At 39.7% G+C, this 14,076-nt stretch overlaps 3 protein-coding genes and 2 pseudogenes across 3 annotated transcripts; 3 read left to right on the top strand and 2 right to left on the bottom strand.

The window, feature by feature from the left end:
- Positions 1 to 620: 620 nt before the first annotated feature.
- On the top strand, positions 621 to 1,687 carry LOC137730322 (uncharacterized). The gene has a single exon (XM_068469391.2). It carries the CDS (start codon positions 707 to 709, stop codon positions 1,631 to 1,633), a length of 927 nt encoding a protein of 308 aa, XP_068325492.2. The 5' UTR covers positions 621 to 706; the 3' UTR covers positions 1,634 to 1,687.
- A 3,066-nt stretch (positions 1,688 to 4,753) lies between these two features.
- On the bottom strand, positions 4,754 to 6,088 carry LOC148693692 (putative mannitol dehydrogenase pseudogene; annotated as a pseudogene).
- Positions 6,089 to 9,648: 3,560 nt separating this feature from the next.
- LOC148693691 (uncharacterized) lies at positions 9,649 to 10,618 on the bottom strand (annotated as a pseudogene).
- Positions 10,619 to 12,043: 1,425 nt separating this feature from the next.
- On the top strand, positions 12,044 to 13,177 carry LOC137728021 (putative mannitol dehydrogenase). The gene is made up of 2 exons (XM_088678841.1): positions 12,044 to 12,390; positions 12,531 to 13,177. The coding sequence occupies exons 1-2, from the start codon at positions 12,299 to 12,301 to the stop codon at positions 13,042 to 13,044; spliced, it is 606 nt and encodes a 201-aa protein (XP_088534967.1). The 5' UTR covers positions 12,044 to 12,298; the 3' UTR covers positions 13,045 to 13,177.
- LOC148693690 (putative mannitol dehydrogenase) lies at positions 13,149 to 13,779 on the top strand. The gene is made up of 2 exons (XM_088678842.1): positions 13,149 to 13,302; positions 13,455 to 13,779. Exons 1-2 carry the CDS (start codon positions 13,248 to 13,250, stop codon positions 13,658 to 13,660), a joined length of 261 nt encoding a protein of 86 aa, XP_088534968.1. The 5' UTR covers positions 13,149 to 13,247; the 3' UTR covers positions 13,661 to 13,779.
- Positions 13,780 to 14,076: the final 297 nt, after the last annotated feature.

The raw sequence follows: 14,076 nt of genomic DNA, 5'->3' as shown, positions 1-14,076 counted from the left end.
GTTTATAATAACCCAGAGAGATTTTGGAAACTAGCATAATGCCAATTGAAATATCGGAGGATTGTTTCGCAACTGTAGCAGTGCTCCAACATTTACGCGTGCGTACCCTACTTTGTTACCATATTCTTAAATTTTGCGCTAGCATTATAGTTTTTATTTTTGATACAATAATATAACTACGCTAAATGATAGATATTTTAAATTAAATTACTTAATAATTTTAATATAATAATTTAATATCGAACTCGTTACGTATACCTGTGTGTATAAATACTAGGTGTTGAGTAAGATGATTCTAGCATCTTTCAACTACTTATCCATCTCGACTTGATTATCCTCTGCCAAAATTCCACATTCGAAGACCCATTAAATCGCGTGCCGGTCTCGTGGGCGACAAACCCCTACCCTACAAAAACCATCAAGCGGTCAGAGCCTCCGCGTCACGTAATCGAATAAACCACCGCAGGTGCCACTGGATATGCCGCCACCTGTTCACTCGATCCCTCTCGGATATCCTCCCTCTCCAACAGTGACCACTTTAAAAACCGAATATCCCTTTTTTTATTCCCTTCAAACCCTTCCACTTTTTCCACCCCTATATAAACTCCTCTCACATATTCATAATTTTCAAGAACTACTTGATCGTTCCTATCCTGAGTTCGATTTACTGAAATAAAACTAGGAAGGAGAAACTGTTTGATCATCAATGGCTGGTTTTGTTAGAACGAGATCGAAACGGGTCACTTACCCGCTCGATGACCGGGTGAAAGATCGACTAGTAGGCGGATACAGCTCCGGACTTCGTGACACCAGCAAAGGAAGCGAGCACTCCGGCGACCACGACTCCCTCTCCGAGCTCGTCCACGACTTCCTCCACCATGACGAGTCGTCCGCGGCTGGGTTTCCCGACAACGAGTCCGACTCGGAACGAGTCGAATCGGGCTCCAATACGGACGCGATCGACTCCGTCCTCAAATCCGTTGCCGTTTCCGGAAATGCGGATTCGTACCTGAAGCTGCTCCGCTCTCACGTTTCCCAGGCAGCGGAGGCTTTCGCGTGTTTGAGGTCCAACGGCGGCGGAAGCAGCGAGTCCACTCTGCGGCGGAGCGTGATGTCGTTTCTGAGAGGATTGGGACACAATGCGGCGATCTGCAAGACGAAATGGACCTCCTCCGGCAACATCACCGCCGGGAGCTACGAGTTCATAGACGTCGTACCCGTCCCATCCGGCTCCTCCACGTGGCAGAGCAGGTACTTCGTGGACCTCGACTTCGCCGCCGAGTTTGAAATAGCTCGGTCGTCGAGCCAGTACTCGCGGCTGCTGCAGCTTCTGCCGAGGGACTTCGTAGGCAGCTCGGAGGATCTGAAGCGGATCGTGCGGGTCACGAGCGACGCGGCGAAGAGATCGCTGAGGAGTACGGATCTCTCCGTGCCTCCGTGGCGGAAGAATCGTTACATGCAGAACAAGTGGTTCGGTCCGTACAAACGAACCGTGAATCCGATGACGGAGAAAGCCTACTCAAGAGACTCGGCCATTTTTGCTCCCGTATCTGCAGCCCAATGCCGCTGGGTTGGGTTTGACGACGCCGTTTCCGGCTCTACCATCAACGGCCGTCTCTATGTCCGTACTTAATTAATCGGGTTAATAAATTCAATTATAAGAATATAAGGAGATTAATTTTTGTTTTGTGTTGTGTTGGGAAACGCGGCAAATGTACAAATGTCCATGATGCGCACCTTAAATCATTTTCAAAAGGGTTGTCAAATTCTATGTCACCCAATTAAATTTCGAGAAAATTTGAAATAGGTTTAATTTTATAGGTTATTTTTTGAAAAAATTTGAAATAGGTTTAATTTTATAGGTTATTTTTTGAAATAAGTTCAACTTTTAGTGATTTTTAACTTTTGAAATAGGTTTAATTTTTAGTTACTTTGGATCCATATCAAAAAAATCCCTTAAATTTTAACGTGGAAACAAATTCTATGACAATCTTACCTGAATTTATCTTATAAAAAAAGGTGCGGTCAATTTTTTTAATTATTTTATTATGCAGATCTTATTAATACACAAATTATAAATTGTGAAAATTTGTTTTAATTAATTTCTTTTTAAAAGAGGTCCTTAAAAAATTATGTAGGTTGAAAGAAGAGAAACTCCCACATTGACACATACTTGATATTTAATTTTTGATATTTTTATTGGAAATGTTCTTAGATGTGCATCAAACTTGGTAACTCCAAACAAATCTAGACTGGTTGTTTTCAATGTTGGCATCAAATCCAACAGTCGTGGGATGAGGATGCACCCTAAGTAGGGGAGGTTTGAGGGGGCGATTACTTTTGGTTGGAATCTTATCCGGAAAGGATATTCGATGTGGTAGAGAAATTTTTCAATGTGATCGGCACATAGAATGATATATCACATATCATTATATAAATAATGAGATATGTGTGTTAAAAGGTTAATAAGTTAAAAAATAAAATTTCTCACTGCTTACATAAAAACACATGATATACCATCCGTATTTTTGTCACAATGAATTTTTTTTTTAATGTGATGGTGATGCAGGTGGCACAGTTAGCTTGAAATGCAATTACAAAGCGTGGAGTGGTGCCACGTGAATCATGTGTAACAATACAACGTTACATAAAAATAAATTTATTTCATCTAGGTGCTTAGTCAAATCCAATAAGAGAAATATTATGCAGATTTTCTCAAAGCAATATTGGGTTCTCTAATAATCTCACAATTTTACGTTAATTATCATATTAATACTATAAAATATTGTGTTAAAAACATAACAGAGTTAGAATAAAAGATGAAGAGTGCTTATACAATGAAAGAGGCAATTTTGGAGATGAGACAAACTATTTCTCACTCCTATGTGGGGGCGTAAGACGTTGGTTGGTGAAACCATACACATCTCTCTGAGTAGCAAACTCAGTCTCCATCAAGGCAAGCACCACATAGGGACTTATTTGGACTTATATGAAGTTTTCATCAACTATGACCATTAATTTGCAGAAGATACACCAAGTACTTATATCTATGATATTCATTTATAAAATATAGTTTTTAGTTGGGAATTTTTTCAACGTAAATTTTAGTATCCAGAGATCTTTTTCTAGGTTCTTTTTCTTAATTAAAAAAAAAAAAAAAAAAAAAGAACACACAAAACCTCACTCTTTGCTGAAACACTAATTCAAGAATCTCTTTTGCCACCGGCCCTAGCCTTTGGCTTAGGTGCCGGGGGAAACCCACCCTTATTTTCTTCTCCTTCCCTCATTCTCACAGGCCACTACCGCCTCTTACTTTTCCTCCTCCTTTCCTCCCATCTCTTCTGCCCTTTTTCCCTTTTTTTTCTCCCCTCCCATCTCCTCTGCCCCTTCCCCCCTTATAGCTTCTCAAGCCCTCTTCCTTTCCCTTTTCCAGTCTTTCTTAAGCTTAGTCTCAATTACCTTGAGCTTGTCTCAGATTCGGGATTCGGGCTTCATGGCCCTAATTCGGTGTTTTTCATCTGTTTTACTGCTTTCTCTCTGTTACTTTTCTTCCTTCCTCCTCTTTAACCATAATATTCCATCCCCACCCCGTCATGTGCTTGAATTTACAGGCTCTGATCTGAAATTAGATATCAAATCCATTTCCTTCCCTCACTTCCCCTTCCTTAACCGACATGTCAGATCCTCATCGAGGCTAAGTATTTTGTGGCCTCTGCCACGCTATGTAGCCTCACTTTCTATCCATGTGATACTTTGTTTGTATATATTTGCACGGGTTTGTAAAGGGGGATTTTGGATCTGGTGTCTATTTTCTTAGTTCAGAGTTTGGCTTCCTTCAAGGATGTAGGGGCGGTGGCAGTTTGGTTTATGCTGCTTCAAAATAGGTTTTTTTGTTGTTTGTTTTTTCTGTCTATGCTCCTAAGTTTGTGTGGGCGTCCCGTTATATCTTGGGTTGCTTCTCTTGTTTTGCTTGGGCCTTTTGCTTTATCTACTGCTGTTTATGGGAGGCCTTTTGTTCTCTCTCTTTCTTATACTAGTTTTTTAATGGAAATAATTTCATTTGACCCAAAAGAAAAAGTTTTTAGTTGGGAATTGTTAATAACACTTTAAAAATCTCATTTACACTTCTCACAAGTGTATGTTTCTTTCTAATTATAAAATATTTGGAATGCAAAATAAAATTTTAGAGTGTCAATAACAATTCCTTTTTAGTTTTCATCTTTCTATGCCTTAATAAAAAAAGGTATACCAAAAAAAATGATGAAGGGGAGGTGGTGGGAAGGGTGAGGAAGAAGTGTATGTTTCATCTACTCATACAACCATATAATCTGTTATTTGTTATCACCATTATTTCTTGCCATTGATATTTGTTATTTGTCACCACAAGGGACTTGGTGTTGTGCGACGACAAGATGACTGTGTAACTGTGACTGCGCACAAGTCTGATTTCACATCCAAATGAGGGTTAAGAAGGAAGGAGAGAAGGTGGAAAATGTAAATTAGTTTGTCCATTTGAACGATGACTATACCTGTGTGGTAGAGTTCATCCATTTGGATCCAAGGACTGATTTGTGGGGTTTTTGATATATATTTCATCATCAATTGATATGACTTTGTTAGGTGCCAATAAAAACCCTTTTAGTAACCCCAGAATTGTTGGAGAATATTTACCGATTCATGTTACCATTTGGGGCATTATTTACAAGACAAACCAAAACAAATCCCACATGACACTAATTCTCAAATACACGCATTCCATTTATTCATTAACTCATAATGCACTATTACATTCCACTCATAATGTGACCTAAAACATAAACAAAAACCAGAAACATAAAACATAAAAAACCGGAAACAGAGTTGATTCTTCAGAAAAAAGGAAACAAAAGCCCAAAGGGCATATGTTCTACATGCATTGATGCAAAGTCTACAAGGTAGACTTCAATGTGTTTCCAATATCGATGACAAATCGATATCTGACATCTGCTTTAAGAAGGTGCTCCATGGCAATGTTCATATAATCCATTGGGATAACCTCAATATCAGTTGTTATGTTGTGCTTGGTTGCAAAATCAATCATCTCTTACGTCTCCTTCATGCCCCCAATGTTATTGCCAGCTACAATCTTCCTTCCTGCAATTGCAAAATGTACCCTTATAAAGAAGTTGCCGCCAAAGACATTACACAGTTTAAAAAGTAAACCCGTCATGCCACAAATCCTCCTTCCTCAATGGAAATATAATTTGTATGAAGGAAAGAAAAAGTAAACATGTCAGTGCATTATTTTACATGCATGCTTACCCGCGAGCAAAGGAAAAACAAGAAACTCAAAAGGCTTCTCTGGTGCTCCAACCATCACTAGCTTTCCGTCAGACTTCAACAAACCAATCAAAGGCAATAAAGGGTGGAGTGCAGAAATCGTGTCAATGATACCATCCAATATGCCCGTGGCAACCTAAAAAATCCACACAAAAAAAAACTAGAAAAGTTCAGCCATCCCTACACACTTCAAATAAACTTGAATCACTAAACAAACTTGTTTAATTTAATACTCATCGTACCTGCATCTGATCTTCATTGCGGCTGACTAAAAACGAATCAGCATGTAAATGTTCAATTGCTTCATCCTTCTTATTAAGGGAGGTACTGATGACAGTAACCTTAACCCCCATGGCCTTAGCAAACTTGACAGCCACATGGCCTAGACCACCTAACCTACTACACCCACATGCATACCTGGTTTGTCAAGTCCGAAATATCTCAAAGGGCTGTAAGTTGTAATCCCAGCACATAGGAGAGGAGCCGCTCCATCAAGGGAAAGGTTGTCTGGGATACGGACTACAAAATGTTCATTGGCCACCATGATGTCAGAGTAACCTCCATATACGGTGGTTCCATCGTAGTACTTAGAACCATAAGTAAGTATCGATTTGGGGTAGTAATTTTCAAGATTGTCAGAACAACTTTCACAAGATTTACATGATCCCACCATGCATCCAACACCTACCTTGTCTCCAACATTGAAAATTTGTACTTTGCTCCCTACCTCTGTCATTACACCAACAATCTTATGTTTGTATTGGCTAGTTCACATTCCATAAGTTAAATGGATACCAAAATCCAAATTCAGATAGTATAAATGTATGTGTTCATTCTACAATGTACCATTTGACATTAGTACTTGTGGCATTTAAAATGCAAGTTTAGTATGTACCCGGGAACCAATGGATAGTTAGACCTTCCCCATTCATTCTTGGCCATGTAAAGGTCTAAATGACATATTCCACAGTATAACACTTTAAACATCACATCTTTGTCACCGATTTCTCAGCAGCCAAAAAATGCAATTTTCAGAGAATATATAAAAAGATTGATTAAACAAGAAGTTGATGAGGAAGTTTGGTTTAATATTTACCTTCTTGAGAATTTGAAGGGTGAGAAATCGCCAGATGAATCTCTGGCGGCCCAACCAAAGGCTTTCTTGGGGTGTTCTTGTTCTGTAGACATCACAAAATTGCCCTTGATTAATTCGTACGGGAGCTTTAGCTAGTAGAATGAGAGAAAGTGAGTGAGAGAGAGGGATTGCTAAATTTGGGGAGTGGTTAGCTGCTATTTATATGTCTATGAGTGCTGGCTGGGATGACGTGTTTGGTGAGTGAAATCAGAACTCAAACGAGGGTCTTCTAAATATTGCATGTCCTGTCTGAAGTTTCCTAACGGTTTACTGACATCATCCCATTGCCATTGCGTAATTGCTTACCCTGATTCTGAAAAGAAAATCATTATGTTCTATTGAGTATCAACCACTGAAAATTTGACATTACGCCTTAAAAATATATTTTCCTCTATTAAAACCCATTTCTTTATGTTTACTTGAATAAAAATCGTTGATTAGTCTCTAACTAAACAAATTAAACAAATTCTTTAATTAAGTTTGACTTTTCAAATTGTGTATTTTTCGAATGCCTAAACTACCCATATTAATACTTGAAGAGGGTTTTTGAATCAATTACTTGTTTTGTTTTTTTTTTTTAATTGTTATTGTGACATCCCACATCACCCAAGGGAGTGATCCTTAAATGTGTATTCCCATCTCTACCTAGCACGAGGCCCTTTGGGAGCTCACTGGCTTCGGGTTCCATGGGAACTCCGAAGTTAAGCGGGTAGCGCGCGAGAGCATTCCCAGGATGGGTGACCCATCGGGAAGTTCTCGTGTGAGTTCCCAGAAACAAAACCGTGAGGGCGTGGTCGGGGCCCAAAGCGGACAATATCGTGCTACGGTGGTGGAGCGGGCCCGGGAAGTGATCCGCCCCGGGTCGGGATGTGACAGTTATATCCATTTAATTAATTTTATATATTTTACAAAATAATTCATGTCATTCATTGTATATTCAATGTATTAACTTTCAAATTGTTATAACGTGCCGATTGAAAATTAATAATATTAATTTTATAATTTTGTGCATTTAATATATAAGTTAATTTATATACCAACACAACAATAAACCTAAAACAGCTTTGGCTAATACTCCAACCCCTAATACACAAAACAAAAGCTATATGTTCCGCGCAATTTTTACTTACAAAATAGTCTAATTTACCAAAATTTAAAGGATCTAATTTACTTCCAAAATGGTCAATTTACCTACATGATTGATGTGCATTAGATTAAAAGTTTAGTTAATTGCCTACAAGCACAAACCCACAGCATTCGAACATTATCTAATATCACTATTTTTTTTTTTTTTTTTTTTTTTTTTTTTTTTTTTTTTTTTAAGGAATAGGTAAATTAATTTAAATGTAGGTAAGTTAGTATAAAATTAATAAGTAGGTTAATTAATTTAAATGTAGGTAAATATTATCTACAGAACAACCTACTTAAGTGCTCACCGGAGATCTTTATTCCAATTCCTAACTTAGGAATTTGAATGAGACTTGGTCAGCAACCACACTAATTTTAGTGCACTTTGAGCTTGAGCGTATCCTTCAACACTGCAACAAGCTTCTTTTTCGGACAATTATCTGGTCAACTTTATGCGTTAGTGCAACAGTGGGCTTCGAGCTTTGCTTTTGAGATTTCCGTCATGATTTGGAAAGGACCATGAAATTAATCCATTGCGTTCCTCGTTTACATTTTTCTATGCATGTGATTGGGTATAAATGAGGGAATATGTGTGTGGAATTTAGCGGTTTTATACCACTTGATATGTGATACGGCTTTGTGCCATTTGGGATTTGAATAATTAATAGGTAAATGACCCATTAATTAGAATTTGAGTATGACAATTGTGGATGCAAATTTCTTCCTCCTTGTTCTTGGACAAAATTGCACCTACAAAACATATAACACCTTAGGTCAAGGCCAAGAGTCTCATGCGCTCATGATGAATTTTGGGGGGGGGGGGGGGGGGGGGCTTTGGCGGAAGAACCTCTGATGCCAAAGTTAGAATTTAGAGAGAAAAGTGTTTGGAGAGTTTTTGGGAGTTTTGCAAGAGTGTGGAACTAGATTTTTAGAGAAAATAGGGTCATATATATAGGGGATGGAGGTGGCCGACCCTTAAAGGTTTTTTGTGTGAAAATGGGTGATTTAATTGGTGATTAATGGATTAATTAGGAATTAATTCATTAATTAGCAAATTAATCTCCATTTATATGGAATAATTTGTAGGTTATGAAGTAATTACCTAAGATGAGGATGGATAAGATAATTTGGAATTTTTTACCTATTTTGGACACTCTTGGCTAATTGTATACTGCTCGCGCGTAGGACAACCAGTGTGTCTCAGGGGTGACTTTGTCCCTTTTTTTCCAAAAATCCATGTGTCGCCTTGTGATTATTTTTGGCTCCACAAATACCCCCACACCTACTAGGCTGCTCGTAAGAAAGGGCAGCAGGTTTAAAGATCTTTTTGCTCTAGGAAACTTAGGATTGCTTCCTGTTTTGATGTAGATTCCCTCTTTAATATGAAATTAGATCCTTCTAGGGAAGGGAAATAAATTTCTCTCAAACCTTATTTAAGTCCACCTTAAGTGGGTTATTAAATCAACTTTGGAGAATTTTTGAATTGTGGAATACAAGTAGTCGGGCCCCCAGCTCTTCTCATATGGTGGTAGAGCGTATAGCTGCTTCAGATACCGTCAAACATGTGAATCAGTCCTCATCTGCTTCCAGTTTGGATAGTAGGGAGGTGATGTCGGGTACTTCTTCAAGTCCTTGAATGTGCATTGGCGTGCCTCGTCCCAAAGTGCATGCTTCTTTGCCAAAGCGAAAGAGTCTACTAGAGTTAGATCTTCTTTGATGATCAATTTTCTGAATAGCGGGTGGTCTGCTGGAAGTCCTTTTTGAAAGGCTGCTCTAGCTATCGAGTCGTTGCATCTGACTATCATTGCCTTCTCTACTTTAAATCTCTTCACATAGTCACGAAGCAACTCTTTTGGGATCTTCTTGACGTTGAACAAATGATCGGACTTCTTTTTTATCGAGCGATAGGATGAATATTCTTTGGTAAAAACCAAAGAAAGTTTGTCAAAACTTCAGATAGATTGTGGCGGCAGGGTGTAAAACTAATCTTGTGCTTTACCTTGTAGAGTGGTGGCAAATATCTTGCACATAAGATTGTCATTGTTTCAATAGAGGATCATTACGCTTCAGTAGTGCTTTAAGTGTCTCTCCGGGTCTTCATCCCCTTTGAAATATGTGAAATGTGGCATGCTGAACTCGCGTAGAGGCTCTGCCTGCTCAATCTGTGAAGGGTGACCTGTTTATGTTGGTCATGTCCTGTCGTAGAGCCTCATTGGCCACTTTGTTGAGTTGGAAATCACGCGATCGTTTGTTTATGAACCTCTCCATTTCTTCCTGAATTTACCTTTGCTGATGTAACGGAGCTCTTGGTTGCCCCCAGTCTTGACCTGCTGGTCTAGGCTGCTCTTCTACGTGCTCGGTTCGTCTATCCCGCGACAGCGGTGCATGTGGTCGATTCTTAGTAGACGAGGGATTTCGTAGGCTGCTGATTGAACTTGAGCCGGATTGAGTGACTGCTTCTCTCCGTCCGTCGTGCTGCCTACTCCGATGTGATGTGGATGATGCTCCTTGCGGTCCTAGCCGCGAATGAACACTTCGCTTGGAAGGCTGCTCATGTTGATTATCGGAGTATGGCCCTAACCGTGAATGTATGCTCGTTCGTGGGCTTAGTCGAGAGTGCACGCTCCTTCACGCGTTAAGACGGGAGTATACGCTATCTCGGGGGCCCAATCGGGAGTGTACTCTGCCTAAACCCTCAGTTCGTGGCTGGTCGAGTGACTGCTTGTCAGGACGCTATTGGAGAGGTTCTTCGTCTGCCCTTGTCCTTCTTCGGGATACCTCATTTAGAACACATTGCATCTTGGTGTGCTGTAAAAGCTGGTTCACCAAGGTCGTCTGCTGTGCTAGGGTGCTCGTCAACTCTATGACTTGTCAAGACAAGTGTTGTTCGCCATTTAGATTAGAAGAGCTTGGAAGGAATGTTTCTCCTTGAGCAATGGAAGTGTGGTAGACTTTGGGCGCGAGATTTGAGTTGGGAAATGTCAAGTCCGCAGAAAAATATGGTGAAAATTCTTCCGGTTTGATCATCGGTCCAAAAATTTAGAGCCAGCACGACTGAACTAGCCTTGGACCAATTTGGACTGCTTGGAAGGCCACGGGAGGAGACTGGGCTGTGAAAGCATGCTGGGTCACGGGAGTAAACTGCTCGGTGGGAGTAGGCTAGACCACGGGAGCAAGCTGGGCCACAAGAGCAGGCTGCACAGTGGGAGCAGGTTGGGCCACATGAATAGGCTGCTTGGCGTGTGGCACACATAGGTACGAGGCTATGACTCGGCTTAGCAACGCGTTGGGCTCACATTAGGCTTGGAGTGACATGGCTTGGGTCATGGCCTTGGTGCCATGAGCCTTGGATGGCATGGCTTGGGCTTGCTTTAGTGGCACGGCTCGGGCCGTAGTAGTGGTGCCATGGACCTCGCCACGGTTGGCCACCATGGTGGTTCCCATGGTGGAACCTTGTGGTGGTGGTGCCGCTCCTCCTAGGATCACATTTAATCTTGTGGATCGCCATGGTCCCATTTCTTGAATATTGGAATTTTCACTCATGAAGTTTTCTAAATTTCTAGCCATTGTATTTTTTTTTTTTCGTTTTATCAAAGAATCTTTGCAAATAAAAAAATTCTAATAATAAGAACGTACGAAAAATACAAGTGGACTAGAAAATAGAGAAAAAACCTTTTTATGTGAGAGTCTTCTACGAGTGTGAATTTCAACTCTCAATGAAAGCACCAATTTGTGGATGCAAATTTCTTCTTCCTTGTTCTTGGACAAAATTGCACCTACAAAACTAAGCCTCACGCGCCCACGATGAATGGGGAGGCTTTGGCTAAAGAACCTTTGATGCCAAAGTTAGAATTTAGAAAGAAAAGTATTTGGAGAGTTTTTGGGAGTTTTGGAAGAGTGTGGAACTAGCTTTTTAGAGAAAATAGGGTTATATATATAGGGAATGGAGGTGGCCGGCCCGGATGCTAATCAACGAGTTTTATTCAAGTACACAAAAAAAAAAAAAAAAAAAAAGGTTTTAATAGAGAAAAATATAGTTTTAAGGCGTAATATCAAAGAGAATTGTTATTGGCACTCCAAAAATCTCATTCTACACTCCAAACTTTGTATAGTTGGAAAGAAAAATACACTTGTGAATAGTGTAGAATGAGATTTTTGGAGTACTAATAACACTTCCCATGTCAAATTTTCAGTTTTTTTTTCAATGCTTGACACTCGATAAAACAAAATGATTCTCTTTTAGGTATTAGGGTAACCAATTACGCAATGGCAATGGGATGATGTCAGTAAACCATTAGGAAAGTTCAGACATGTCATGCAATATTTAGAAGACCCTCGTTTGACTTCTGATTTCGCTCACCAAACACGTCATCCCAGCCAGCACTTATAGATGTATAAATAGCAGCCAACCACTCACCAAATTTAGCAATCCCTCATGCTCTCTCTCTCTCTCTCTCTCTCTCTCATTCTACTAGCCAAAGCTCCCGTATGAATTAATCAAGGGCAATTTTGTGATGTCTACAGAACAAGAACACCCCAAGAAAGCCTTTGGTTGGGCCGCCAGAGATTCATTAGGTGTTTTCTCACCCTTCAAATTCTCAAGAAGGTAAATATTAATCCAAACTTCCTCATCAACTTCTTGTTTAATCAATCTTTTCATATGTTCTCTGAAAAATTGCATTTTTTGGCTGCTGAGAAACCGGTGACAAAGATGTGATGTTTAAAGTGTTATACTGTGGGATATGCCATTCAGACCTTCACATGGCCAAGAATGAAGAGGGAATGTCTAACTATCCATTGGTTCCCGGGTACATACTAAACTTGCATTTTAAATGGTACAAGTACTAATGTCAAATGGTACATTGTAGAACGAACACATATATTTATAGTATCTGAATTTGGATTTTGGTATCCATTTAACTTATGGAATGTGAACTGGCCAATGCAGACATGAGATTGTTGGTGTAGTGATAGAGGTAGGGAGCAAAGTACAAACATTCAATGTTGGAGACAAGATAGGTGTTGGATGCATGGTGGGATCATGTAAATCTTGTGAAAGTTGTTCTGACAATCTTGAAAATTACTGCCCCAAATCGATACTTACTTATGGTTCGAAGTACTACGATGGAACCACCATATACGGAGGTTACTCTGACATCATGGTGGCCAATAAGCATTTTGTAGTCCGTATCCCAGACAACCTTCCCCTTGATAGAGCGGCTCCTCTCCTATGCGTTGGGATTACAACTTATAGCCCTTTGAGATATTTCGGACTTGACAAACCAGGTATGCATGTGGGTGTGGTGGGTTTAGGTGGTTTAGGCCATGTGGCTGTCAAGTTTGCTAAGGCCATGGTGGTTAAGGTTACTGTTATCAGTACCTCCCTTAATAAGAAGGATAAAGCAATTGAACATCTACACGCTGATTCGTTTTTAGTCAGCCGCAATAAAGATCAGATGTAGGTACGGTGAGTATTAAATTAAGCAAGTTTGTTTAGTGATTCAAGTTGATTTGAAGTGTGTAGGGATAACTAAACTTCTCTGGTTTTTTTGTGTGGATTTTTTAGGCTGCCACGGGCACATTGGAGGGTATCATTGACACAGTTTTTGCACTTCATCCTCTATTGCCTTTGATTGGTTTGTTGAAGTCTCACGGAAAGCTAGTGATGGTTGGAGCACCAGAGAAGCCTCTTGAGCTTCCTGTTTTTCCTTTGCTCGTGGGTAAGCATGCATTTAAAATAACATGTTTACTTTTTGTTTCCTCAATACAAATTATATTTCAAGGAGAATTTGTGGCATGACGCGTTTACTTTTTAAACTGTGTAATGTCTTTGGCGACAACTTCTTTACAAGAGTACAGTTTGCAATTGCAGGAAGGAAGATAGTAGCTGGCAGTGCCACTGGGGGCATGAAGGAGACGCAAAAGATGATTGATTTCGTAGCCAAGCACAACATAACAGTTGATACTGAGGTTATCCTAATCGATTATGTGAACATTGCCATGGAGCGCCTTCTTAAAGCAGATGTCAGATATCGATTTGTCATCGATATTGGAAACACGTTGAAGTCTACCGTGTAGACTTTGCACTGATGCATGTAAAATTGATGCCCCTTGGGTTTTTGTTTCCTTTTTTCTGAAGAATCAACTCTGTTTCTGGTTTTTAATGCTTTGTATCACATTATGAGCGGAATGTAATAGTGCATTTTGAATTTATGAATAAATAGAATGCATGTATTTTTGAATTATTATCATGCGGGATTTGTTTTGGTTTGTCCTGTTAATAATGCCCCAAATGTTAACATGGATCTGTAAATATTCTCCGACAATTCTAAGATTGCTAAAAGGGTTTTTTATTTTTATTTTTGGTCGAAGCTGGAAATTCATTACCAGGAAAAAAGCCAATAAGTACAAGGAAAGCCTAAGTAAGGCTAATAGAAAGCATAAATACAACATAGTAAAGGAAAATGTTGAAGATAGAGACTTCTAGACGCTGC

The sequence above is a fragment of the Pyrus communis genome, chromosome 10 (assembly GCF_041283825.1).
Source record: "Pyrus communis isolate YQ-2024b chromosome 10, ASM4128382v1, whole genome shotgun sequence".
NCBI lineage: Eukaryota > Viridiplantae > Streptophyta > Magnoliopsida > Rosales > Rosaceae > Pyrus > Pyrus communis.
This window is presented reverse-complemented; position numbering and strand designations above follow the sequence as displayed.

Coding starts and splice junctions, on each gene's coding strand:
- LOC137730322 (XM_068469391.2), top strand. CDS start 707: ATGGCTGGTTTTGTTAGAACGAGATCGAAACGGGTCACTTACCCGCTC.
- LOC148693690 (XM_088678842.1), top strand. CDS start 13,248: ATGGTTGGAGCACCAGAGAAGCCTCTTGAGCTTCCTGTTTTTCCTTTG. Junction 13,303..13,454: donor TGTTTTTCCTTTGCTCGTGG/GTAAGCATGCAT, acceptor TTGCAATTGCAG/GAAGGAAGATAGTAGCTGGC.
- LOC137728021 (XM_088678841.1), top strand. CDS start 12,299: ATGTTTAAAGTGTTATACTGTGGGATATGCCATTCAGACCTTCACATG. Junction 12,391..12,530: donor AACTATCCATTGGTTCCCGG/GTACATACTAAA, acceptor TGGCCAATGCAG/ACATGAGATTGTTGGTGTAG.